We start from the raw sequence: 12,677 nt of genomic DNA on the forward strand, positions 1-12,677 counted from the left end.
AACTGAAGAAATAAATGCAGACCTCAATGTGAAATTTGGTCTCATTATCATTTTATACATGACAATATACTGCTGTAAACCAGTTGCTTGAGTAGTTACACCATCAGCAAGGAGAAAAGGAAATTTATTTAACAGCTCAAAACAAAAAACTGCTGTAGGTTCAGATCTATCCGATGAGAAGCTATCTCCTCACAATATTCTTCGTGGCAAGAGTATAAGACTACCCTTGATTCACAAGAGTAACAAAAAATGTTTGTTTTGAAGTAAACTCCTAGCACTCTGAGAACAAGACTCTGCTCCCAGGATCTGCCTAGAGAAGTTCAAACACTTCACTTCCAAATTGCAGTTGTCAGTGTCGTGCCAAAACAAGAAAAATAAGGTTGTGTCTTTCCTCAAGCTCCATGCTTGTCCTTAAGAGACATATTGAATTCCTTGCAATTGTCTCTTAAAAACTGACTGACCTTCCCCCCCGATTATTCTCAGTTTTGGATGACATTGGGTTTATCTAAACCTGCAATTAAATTTTTAGCCTCAGTGGTGGCATCTGATAATTAAGGAGCACAAGTAAATTGAATAATAAGAGTGCGTGCTTCATATTGCACAAAAGGCCACAAAACACTTTAAAAACTTAAATCAATCAGCCAAACATATGGAATCCATTTTTTCCTATTTATAATCCTATTACCCATATAGCTATTCATTTACACCATTTCTGTGTAACTACGTGCTAGCTATGTTAGAAGATCCGAACGCAGATTGGAGACTTAGCTCTTACGCAGTTTCGTGCTCCCCCAGAGAAGGACGTGATGAACAGTGAGGCAGTGCTTCTCTGAGAACAACCGAGACAACTTTGTGAGACAAGCAAAGCAAAAAGCAGCACTTCACCCAGACGCGGTGGGGTACACGCATTTCAAAACTTCGCCCATTTAACATGCTGCCACTCGGCGTTTCACAAGCTGTAGACAAATGCCGTAAGAAAGCCTAGAATTTCTTTCTTAATTACAAATGAATGCAACCCCCCCACCACCACCCTCAGCGTGCATGTCTATGAACATAAGAACACATTCTTTCCTAAGAGCTGAATCCTACAACATTCTGTACAAAGGACAGTTTTGAGAAATTAGAAAAAAAAAAAAAAAGATGAAGTTCACAGTACAGTCGGAGTCATGCAGGGGTTTATTAACATGAGTTGCTCCAACAGGCATGATAAAAGATACAGCTCTCCACCACAATGTTATTTGATTACCCGAATATTAGCTTTAGACATACAATGGATCTAACTGCTTTAAAATGTCCCAGAAGCTGATGGCTAGCTTTAAGGTAACAAAATCCAGATGCTGCCTGTCTGCACTACTCTAAACTCTTAAAGTCTATAGAAGTGAAAAAACTCATATGCATGTCTCTCTATACGCATGCATGTATGTGTTTATTATTTAGGTTTTATCCACGCACTTAACTGTGGACCGAGGGAGAAAAGAAAAATTAACATCATATAAACTATAGCAGCGATTTGCAATGTTACCTGTCCTTGCAGCAATAGCGCATGTGTGCGCAGACAGGCGCACATGACTTTTCATCGGGTTGATAATTTTATATACCAGCTGTAAAAGCGTGTTTGATTTAGCTTTTCCGTACCATGGCTTTTTTTTAACCTAACGCTTTAAAAAATATCATTACTATTTTAAGCTCAAATGCAAGGTTAATTTCCTTAAAAAGCTTATTTATGAAGTTTAAAAAAAAAAAAAGAAAGGAAAAAGTAGAAAAAAGATAGGCTGGCAGAACGTAAGCTACGTGAGTAAAAGGCATGGAATGTCCAATATTTCTCCTCCAATACTCGAGGCTATTGTTCTTTCAAAAAAACACCATCAATTGTTTCATGTCCTTGGCTTGCCAGGTTTTGAGGAATAGCATCAGTCTGCGTCCCCCAATCCCCCAAACAGTTAAAGCTATAGGCAATATTGCAGTCAGGGCTAGTGACGGGCTGCTGCTGCAACAGCAACAATACACACTAAATGGTCACAAAGGTAAAACGCAATTTGGATCGACCTTGAAAGGAAGGAAAAAAAAAAAGCAATAAAAATCCCTACAAAAATATAAAATTAAAAAACTCTTAAATTTTATACAAAAAGCCTGCACAATAGAAAAGAAAGAAAGCACAACGAACAAATGAGAGGTAACCCTGTTAGGAATTACAAGGCTATAATCACATTGAGTGGTTCTGGTGTCGTCGCAACTCACCCCAGCCTGATTCTCAGTTTTGACAATTCGTTAATTTATATCATGCAGCAGTCTGGCTATAAACGTTAACGGGAAAGTAATTTTATTAACGGGGAACTATAACTTAGCCTTTCAGGGCTGCGACCAGACCAACGTGTTTCAAACCAAAAGTCTGCACGAGCCAGCCTCCCCAGGGCACCCCACACGCGCAGACACACACGTCAAACGTCCCATGTGTTAAACTCGCCACAGAAGCACAACGTGTGTCCGCGTACGCAGGGGTACATGCATGCGTGTGCACCCCGGTTGTATTTTTTTTTCCACAAAAGGATGCTACTTTGTTGACTGAAACTGTTAATCTGTGGCTGTGAGGTTACACTCCAGGGCAGGATTTTTTTTATTTTTTTTCCTATACAGTGTCCTAACAGGGTTTGCAAACTTTCATTTTAGGGTTTTCTTTTGTTACTGTCCCTTGGTTACAGAGGAAATCTTTTCAGAGGGCAGACTATTATACAATGGCACTAGAAAAATAAAGCTTTAATTAACCAACTCGTGGCCAGGTAGCATCGACTTCGCTCAGCCCCTGAGGAAGAAGATACAGGCCTGCTTTCCAGTCTCCCGGCATTTTAAAAATTACAGAGAAAAGAAAGAAGGAAAAGAAAGAGCCCGTGCTTGGATACGCTCTCCAAAAGTAGCTACCCTCTATTTCTAGACCTTTTAAATGCAACAGAGTAGAGCCATATCATCCTCAATGTGTAATGAAATATTAAAAGCAGTGCAATCCACCGACACAAACTCCACCAGATTTACAGCCGGTTCGCTCCTCATCCTCCCCAGCCCTTCGCAGCATCTCCTGCTCAGCTGATTAAAAGTTTTGAGTTTCCACAGACGTCTTTTCTAAGGGCAAAACGCTTTTAAGCCCCCGAGTGAACTGGAGGGATCGCTGCAAGAGCCATCGAGCCAGCGTTTCGTGCCTGATGCTGTCCAGAGCAACCCTCACCCTGTGCCATAATAAACACGCTACCTGCCCGGCGTTACGATAGCGCTCACCAGAGCGGTCTCCCAGAACAATAAAAGGAATTGGCCGACGCCAGCGGCCCTCGAAACAAATCCAGTCGAACAGATAAAATTAAAGCACGGACAGCAACCTTCCTGCCTCTCTCCTGCCTGCTCGGCTCTGCGTGACACCCAAGCCCAGGAAGCGAGGGAAAGCCAGCAGAACCAGCCAGCGGCCCCTGCCATTTGCACCGCTCGCTCCCCATCGCCCGCCGAGCACCCGGCGGGACCCGCGCCCTACCTTGGTTTGGAGATAGTGGGGGTAGTAGTAGGTGTACTGGGGGTACATTGGCTGCTGGTCCAGGCGTTTGCCCATGTAGCTGGAGTCCTTCTGGCTGGTGCAGGGAACTCGTTGGCAGGGTGTAGTGCCCCAGGGCCTTTTCTTCCCTCTCACGCCGCTATTCCTGACAGCGCGGGCGACGGAGGAGGAGGCTGCCGAGACTTCCTCGCCGTCTACCGCGCGCTACTTCCAGCGCAGCCAAAAACGCACAGGCGCGCACATCGAGGGCTGGGTGGCTGGCTGCGAGGGTGGGAGGAGGTGGGTGGCAGCCCCCTGCCCGGCTGCCCCCCCGCTGGCAGCGGCAGCAGCGTGCCTCCGGCGGTGCCCGCTGCCCGGCCGGGGAGCGTCCTGCGAGCGGAGCCGGGGAGGCAGCGCAACTCCAGCCCGCTGCTTGCTTGCTTGCTTCCTTGCTTGCTCTTCTCCTCCTCCTCTTCGCTCGCTCTCCTCGTCCTCTCCCCGGCTCGCCCCGCTCGCGAGCCCTCCCCTCTCGCTCCCCACCCACCCCCCTTCAAAAAAAAAAAAAAAAAAAAAGGGGGAAAAAAAAATAAAGGCGAAAAAAATTTTAAAAAAAAAATAAAAAGAAAAAAGAAAAAAAAAGGGGGGGGGAAGGGAGGGAGGGAAGAGCCTTCCCCAGCCTAGTTGCCGCTGCCTCCCTCACGGAGTGACATGGTGCTCGGGGCTCGTCCTGTCTTTCATTCAAACCCCCTCCGCGCCGCGCCGCCGGTGGGAGGGACCTCGGCGCGCCGCTCCCCCGGGAGGCCGGCGCAGGCCCCGCGGCCGCCCCCGCGCCCCCGCCCGCCGCCGCCGCCGCCGCCCCCGGCCCGGCCCGGCCCCGCCGCCCCCTTTCCCACCCCTCACAGCCCGCGACCCGCCGGGGCTGGGAGCGCCGAGAGGCAGCGCCGGGACTGGGGGAGCCCGAGCGGTGTGTGTGGGGGGGGGGGGGGTCGGAAAATGCCCGCCCCGCGATTTTTGTATGTATTGATCGGGGGGAGAACAGGCGGGGGAGGGAGGTCGCGGGGATGTGAGGCTGAGCGGGGTGCCACCCCCCCCCCCCCCCCGGCCCGTCCCCTCCTGAACTCCTCCGTACAGCACTTCCCCGAGCGGCTGGGGGACGACCCGGGGCCAGACATATTAAATACATACTTTGTTAGACCGCTTATATAAGGCTGGGTTTATTTAAAGTTGGAACAAAATGGAGGAAGAGGGTAAAGAGGAAGCTCGCCCGGCGTGACTTAGGGTGCCTACGGCCGGACACGACAACACCGGAGTGCCACAAAAGTTACACACCGGTCCCGTCGCCCCCCAAAACCAAGCGAGCGGGGCTCGGCTCCCAAGGCCATAGCAGCAAATCCCACTCCAACCCACCCCACCTCAGCCAGGTGAGGGGCCAAGCATCGAACCCGCACCTACACCCACCTGCAGGACCTCACACCTGCACACATCCCCATGGCATGGATCGGTGTCGGCACAGGGCCTCCAAACATCTACCCCCGAAGGACTCGGAGGGAGAACACGTCGTGCAACACAACTAAATCACCAGTAACAAAGTGCGTGAATAACAAAATGTTTCCTCTTGTACACAAGTCCCAGCATTTCTCTTTTTTTTTGAAAAAAAAAAAATCCTTTAACACGTCATCAGATTCCTGGGCCTTTCTACAGTGGCTTTGCCTATTTCTAAATTCACGGGGGAAAATATGGGGTGGCAGCTTCTTTTTGTTTTTATTTAAATCATTGATGGTATTGCAGTAGGATTGTCAGCTGCTGTATTATCAACCAAATTACTTAAAAAAAAAAAAAAATTATAAAAAGAATTTCTTTAAAGGGACACTTCTCAAGGCTGGTAGAGCTAAAATTAAACTTGCCAGCTGTGTTTTGGTTTGTGGGCACGTGCTCGCACATGACAGGAACATGGGAATATCACGCTTTATGCCGGCAGTTTGCTGTTCGTGTAAGCAGGGGTATTTGTTCTGGATTCCTCTAACTGCCCCATCACCAGCTAGCTGGCCAGCAGAGGAAAGCAGCTGAAGGAAACGGGCAGCGCAGGAAGCAATACACCCATACAAAATATTGCCTGCAGGCATTCTGGGGTTTCACGACCAGGCAGCATTAATTATTGACACTTGGGTACCTGCCCACATGGTAGGAACAACGAGGTGCCACCTGTACACAAGTGTGTGGCATCTGTTTCAGGAGAAAAACTTTTGGGGAACCCATTCTCTGTTCCCAAGCCACAGCATTAATGGTTGACCTCGCCCAACTTGAGGAGCACCCTGAAACAACCATTGCCCCAGCTCCCAAACTCACAGATAGAGATTCAGCAGAAAGGCCCAGCTGGGCAAAACACTGAGTGCTTTCTATCTGTCCTACAGCCTGGGCCGCTGAGGAGTGCTGGGCCCTGTGTAAGCTTGGAGTAGAGGTGAAGAAAGACGGAAACAGGAGGAGCAGCCTGCCGTTCCCCGTTCCCGTCCCTATGCTCAGTTTCTATTGCTGCTCAGTTTTAAATACACCGCCTCACCTGGCAGTACGCGATACTCAAGTGATGCTCTTGCTTATGCCCTTTTTTCTTCCCACACCTCTCTGAAGGTGAAATAGGCTGTCGGAGGGTTTCTGTCTGCAGGAGCAAATAGCGACTGCTTGGCTGTGTGCTGTGCTTTCAGCCTGACAACGTTCAGGTTGTTCTTCCAGCTGCCAGAATTAAGTTGCTGTGCTTCTCCCCCCACCTTCGCACTTCTCCCTCAGGATATTAGCGTGGTTTTTCTTCCTAAGCGATTTGTTTGTAGAAGGAGATGTAACCAGATTTGGGGGAAGAAAGAACCTATGTGTACAGAGTGAAATAAAAAAGGAATACCAAAGAAGTAGAAAAACTTGCACTCTGACCAAGAACTCTCCTTGAACGTGCACAGTTTGCTGTTGCCAGTGTTTTGCAACCAGGAAGAACCATTCCGTCTGTTTCACGTGACTACTCTGAGTATTTCACCTCATGACATAAAATTTAAACACGAGATTTCCACACATACCCCATCGTGTACACTGACCAGTACCGCCAACAGCTTTCCCAACCGGGAAAATGTTGGGAGGCGGAGGAGAAGACAGGCGGTTCCCTGGCTAGGTAGGGCTGGCTTCAGATCAGCCATTCACCAGCTCTCACCCAGCTTGATGATGGTTTGAGTTTCCCTTTTCACCTGTAATCCTGCCAAGGTGCTGAGCAAGAGCAGAGACTGCTCAGCATCTGGCATGATTGAGCCTTCAGAGATGCAAGATAGAGTGGAGGCAGCAAAAATAGGAATCCAATATAAAAGAGTGGGGGGCCAAGGGGAGAAGGCAGGAGGCAATATAGCAGAGCAGAAATGCAAATGAACAACCACAAAAGCAGATTTAGATAGCACACAGCCTCTGAACAAATGCTAGTGCTGGAAAATGGAAAAATTCCATTCGCAAAATACAGACATCAAAAAGATCATCTGTGACTTGGGAGCACACTGTTTAAATAGAATCCCCTTCATTTTCTGGCCTGTGCATTTGAATAACCGAATCCACTTGCAAACTGAAATACCAGTTTGCCTACTGAGTGTTAAGTATAAATGTTCCTCAAAAGAAAAGACAAGCTGTTCAGTCCCGGCGAGCACCAGCGAGCAAACTTCACAACTTTCCTTCCTGCTATTGGATGCTCGTCGTCAACCCCAACCCCGGAGCACTCGTGGGAATCCAGCGAGCAAGCCAGGAGCCAGCGCACCTGAAAAGGAGTTGCTGTGCCGGTGTCACCCGACATGCGGGGAGTTTCGCAAGACAGGCGAGCAGTAGGAATCTCTTGGACAGGAAATTTAGAAATCAAATGAAATAAATGGGAACAAATCAGCTGGAAACCAGACAGCCAAATTTATTCAAAGGCAGATGCCAAAGGATATTAACTCAGAAACAACCGGCACTGTGGATAAGCAACGTGGAGTTAACTGACAGGAAAAAAAAAAAAAAAAGAGAGAGAGAGAGAATGCTTCTCCTGGCAAACTGAGGTAAAGAAATTATGTATGTTTGGATATATTTTTACATTTCATAAAATACAGATTTCTTCATTCACAAAAAGAGATTCAAAATAAAATCACGGGCACCTAGTAGAAGAATGTAATTCAGGGCCTCTTATTTGCTAAATACAGCTCTACATATGCTCTTTTTCCCTTTTTTAATAATTTTTTTTTAGCTTTCTATGAAAACCTTCTCAATTCACATTGAGCTGAATCATGGAGCAATTCAAGCATTTTCTAGCTCCTTGCTCTTGAAAAGCAGCAATGTGTACTCTAGAAGAATTACCTTTTGACAAAATTAAGGCAAAATTGTCTAAATCAGGACTAGGGAAAAGTCTCTCATTCAGCAGCAGAAATACAGCAGCCATCATCTAAAGCAATATAATAGGTTAAGGAAAAATACCAACAATGATTATCTTGGGCTTACATTTTTGACACTGTCTCTCAGCTTTTATTCTCTCTATTTACTCATTAAAGCTAGTTTCAAAGGAGACCATAGTGATGCCTGACAGCTTGTTTACAATGGGTTACAAGAAGAATACTGATTTTATTTCTAGAGCTGTCAGCTCCTTCAGTCCAGATACTTTAAAACTACATTGATGAACACAGGATCTTGCTATTTATTAGTTAGTTTATCGGGCTGATTTGCCTAAGGATAGCTAAGTGAATTTCTATCAAGCGATATATTCCGGTGCAACCAGGATCAGTAAAGCATGCGATAGAAAAAAGGCAGAAAGAAAGACACCGAGAAACAGAAGACTTAGCATCGCAACAAGACAATTAGGGAATTAGGCATCTGGGATTGACAAATTCTCTCTGAGGTGGGGGATGCCACTGTTTTCTGACGTGCCATGCCTCAGCCCTACCTGTGGCTCCAGAAAGCAGGACCCCGAGATTAATGTAGTGGAAGCGATCCTCTGTCCCGGTCTCATCCTGCCTCAATGTGGCGTTTGGCTGCAGATGGAGGACCCCCTGTTCAAATCTCCTCCCTCCCTCAGCAACCCAGGTCTTCTGTCAGTAGTATGGCATGAACGTTACATGCCATTTTTTTCAGTAAGGGGGAGGAAAGGGAGGGAAGACCCACAAGAGACCAACAACACCGAGGGTGGCTTTCCCCACACATGCGTATCGCCCACCTCCGTGAAGTCAGCCAGGTTTGTCCTCCAGTCTTTGGCACAAACCATGGCGGCACCATGAGGTCTAGGATGAGGCAGAGCTGCAGACAGGTGAGATACTGGACAACAGCAAGGGCTTGCCATCTAACATTAGATTTCATTATTTTTCACCACATCATCTTCTACTTAATACTATAGTTCAGTATTTCCACTGATCGACTTCTAAAGGCCCAATCCTAAAGGACATCTTCAGACAGTGGCAGAGTGGAAAATTTCAAGAAAAAAGGTGAACAACAGTGAACATTCACTGATAGCAAATTGTATTTTCCATCTGATACAATCTCTTGCCTGCACAAGCAAATGAAACCAGCAGCCAGTTGTACAGACAACCCAAATTTATGTGCTAAAGTCCTCTTTCTGCAGATGTTAACGGACACAACCACAGTAAATAATGTTGCCTTTATCTTTTATCTACGGTCTACTTCTTATGCACCTGAGAAGCTTTGCAAGCGTTGATTCATTCTGTGATGTGAAAGAGAAAGAAGTGACACAACCGACCAGTGGCGAAGCCCGAGTCATCGCAATGAATGGTGCCCATCCTCATCACCCATCACCACACCGTGACGGCCGCAGCAAACACGACCAGCAGGTAAGGAACGGTGCTTTCTTCAGTCCTGGAGGGGCTTCATGAGGGCAGAAGGCGGCCCAATGGCAGGGAAATGCAATATGGAGACATGGGAGAGCAATATGGGATGCAAGGACTCGCTGCTGCACCCTCAAACAGGATCCACATCAATAATTGAAGGCTTTCAGAAAACACTGGGCTTTTGCACAGGTTAGGCCTTTCAAAGGTTGCATTTTCTATAGCAACTCCACATCACGAGGTAGTAAATATTGCGCCTGTTCTTGAGTCTATACAGTTAGGATAAAAAGGGCAAGCTTTTTATGCCCCCAGACAGCAGCAGGACTAACCGAGCTCATTTTGCTAGTGCAGTGCATTAACTTAATGCTACCAGCATTACAAGTGGAACAATATCAGCGAGAGAAATTCTCCACTTCCCACCTTCCTCCCTCCAAAGTCCTGCTTACTAGTTACCTTCCCCACCCCTCTGTTTACTTATAATCAGACTGTAATCAGGAAACGTGAGCTTTTTTTCTTGAGGAAGTTTATTTCTGAAGGTAATGGGGAGACGTAAATATGCCGCCTGTTTACTGAGGCTCATAAACACATAAGAACACAGGCAATTAATTGTCACTGAGAGAGTTCCAGTGAACATGGAAAATCCTAGCTTTTTAGGGCACGTTTAAGTAAATGTTCACCCATCATGTACTGAATTACTGAGTGAGATATTAATTTTGTGCTCCAACTGAGGGTAATCACAGAACAAACCGGCATTATTCACGTTGCTCTCTGAAATTACAGCGAGGGTAAGCTGAAGAACAAAGGCCAGCAGGAGTCGAGCCTCTCAACTTGAAAGGAATTATCTTTTCCTCTAATTGAAGCGAGGGCTGTTTTGTTTTGTTTTTTCTTTCCTTCCTCTCGCTAAACTTCCAACAGCACTCCTTGGGAGAATGTCTCCTTGCAGTGGGCTGGTGCTGTTGGAGCCCAGGAGCAGCGCCTCATCTGCATGGGAAAATTTACTGAGATGACTGTACCAGCATCCTTGGCAGACGTAGTTATACCAGCAGGGCTCTTCATGCGGGCTTACGCCAGTAAGTGGCCCTATTTACGTAAGGCCAGAAAGCTGAGAGGTCTGGGTCCTGTTTGCTGGTGCTGCTCCTGCCCTAGGCTGTGACCTTGGACAAACAAACCACTTCTCCATCTCCCTCCTGCCTTGCTCAGTCTCGTGAGCGTTAACTGGAAGCTCTCTGCAGCAAGAGCAATCTCCTGGATTTCACAGAAGCACAGGGGAACCTCGATTTTGGTAGGGCACCACAACAGCACATCATCAGAAATCTGTAATAATGTATGTAAACAGCTTGTTCTTACACCAGCCAGCCAGCTGGTGCTAGATGACTCTCACGGGCTGGGGCATTTTTTTTGCATGGGAAAAAGTTAACAATAGGCAAGAACAGAGGGTCATCTCAGGCAAAATTCCTTTGCTATCAAATATAATACTTTCGGCTTTCTCTATACTTATCCTCCCTAGCATGCCAAGACACATTTCTTCTTGTCTCTTTCATATCTGGCAGGCTTTTTTATCCACTAAATAACTCTTCATCTAATGCTGGCTGTAAATAAGGCCTGAAGGAGCCTTGGCTAATAATTTCCATTTCATTTGGTAATAGACCCCTTTCTAAAATGTAGTACAATTACAGCAATACACTTGCAATTTAGCCCAAAATTTCATTCAAGAGTGTTTGTAAAAATATTGTTTTTCAATTACCACTATTGCTAATTTTATGGTTGTGATGAAATCTCAAAATATGACCTTTTCAGTTCAAATTTTGATTTATTATTTTTTTTCCACACAAGTCCTGCTTTGACCCATCTGCAATCAAAGTTTCTCCATTTGGTCACACTGAAAAAAGAAAAAAAAAAAAAAGTAGTCTAAAAAAAAGTCTATAGCATTTTTTAAAAATATCTTATATAAAAATTCTTTTTCTTTTTTCCTATACATGTAGGAACGCATTGTTTCGGAATTATGCAGACAAAATACCAGTATTTAAATTGGTCTCTAGTGAAATGCGTTCCTTGGTTGTTTGTTTTTAATTGAAGTTCACAACTGGGAAAAATAATTTGCACTTTAGATTGTCCCAGTAAGCTGCTCTGTAATTCAGAGTCTGTTCAGTCCAAAGCATTTCATAAATAAAGAAAAAACGCAGGTTATGAGAAGCCATAACCTTTGGACACAACAAAATGCTATTCTTCTCCTCCTCACCTAAACACAATTGGGTAGTGCAAGCACATGAAAACACTTACTAGAACCTCTAGTGCCTTCTTATCAACGTGTAAAGCTTCCTGGTGACACTACATGAAAAATTATAAGTGTCCACTAAATATGGAATCAAAAGATTGCGTGTGACAATTCCCAACAGAGGGGGAATTTCCGGCTCTCAAATTATCCCCTACCCAGATACTGAGAAAATGCACAGCAAATGGAGAAGTACAGTGCTGTGGGCTGGGTAAAAAGTTCTACGTGCAGATAAGCTGGAGACTTGAAGCAATTCTGTTTTTCAAATCAGTTCACTCTTCTGTAGGAATAATGGCATTTTTTGTAATAGACAGCTTCCATTTACCAGAGAACCAATGCAACCTGCCGTGCAAAATCAAACTTTATGTCACGCCAGATTACTGTCCATCATAACCAAAGAAAATGTATTGAACGGAATATATTTGGTTTAGGAAATCTGTATTTTGTCAGCTGCAGTATAACTCATTGTCCATTAAACAGCACCAAGCCCGTTCTAAACAGAGCACACTCTATAAATGTTTAACCTCCCAATCCTATACTTGTCAACTTTCCAGAACAAAAGTGAGGGTGATACCTGACATCTAACAAAAACAGAGTTAGGGCTGCCACTTTCCCGTACCAGAAAAATTCTTTGGGTAAGAGATCGTATATTTCCTGCAGATAGACAAATGCTAATTATAGCTCAAATCTTCCCTCTTTCTTTCCTCCACCATTTATTTCTTTGCCTTCCTCCTCTTCCCAGTGCATCTTTTCTTCGATCTTGTTCATCAAATATCTTTTGCCTTCAAAAAAATCTCATCAAATCTCTACATTCTCCTACAGTTTTCTGTTTTGAGAATAATTTGCCTGCCCTCTTTTATATATTCCAGCTGGAGTTTTTAATAAAGCACAGGGACTCAAGGCTACTGTATTTTTATTAGGAGATGGTGGAAACTTTATAATGATTTCTATTCACATTCAGCAAACGCTCTTCCCTATTGTTCTACCCTATTCACCTCTGCCAACGTCCTATTCCCAAATCGCTTTTACTCTGTAATCCTTCATCCGTTTTGTCTCCTCTTCATTTCTGTCCCCA

At 45.3% G+C, this 12,677-nt stretch overlaps 1 protein-coding gene across 21 annotated transcripts in view; it reads right to left on the minus strand.

Annotated features, from left to right (window-relative positions):
- Positions 1-12,677, minus strand: part of RBMS3 (RNA binding motif single stranded interacting protein 3) — a gene marked incomplete at its 3' end in the record, with an annotated part of 701,513 nt that overhangs the window by 436,700 nt on the left and 252,136 nt on the right. For 4 of the 21 annotated variants that reach the window (XM_083823192.1, XM_083823195.1, XM_083823194.1 and 1 more), the window contains exon 1: positions 3,515-4,237. The exons of 15 other annotated variants lie outside the window; for them this stretch is intronic. In XM_083823192.1, the coding sequence (XP_083679318.1) occupies positions 3,515-3,589 (75 nt within the window). In that variant the 5' untranslated portion in view covers positions 3,590-4,237. Of the gene's footprint in view, positions 1-3,514; positions 4,241-12,677 lie in introns of those variants that run through there. 2 more of the 21 variants (XM_083823191.1, XM_083823198.1) reach the window with 2 other exon arrangements.

Source organism: Anser anser (assembly GCF_964211835.1).
Source record: "Anser anser genome assembly, chromosome: 2".
Lineage (NCBI taxonomy): Eukaryota > Metazoa > Chordata > Aves > Anseriformes > Anatidae > Anser > Anser anser.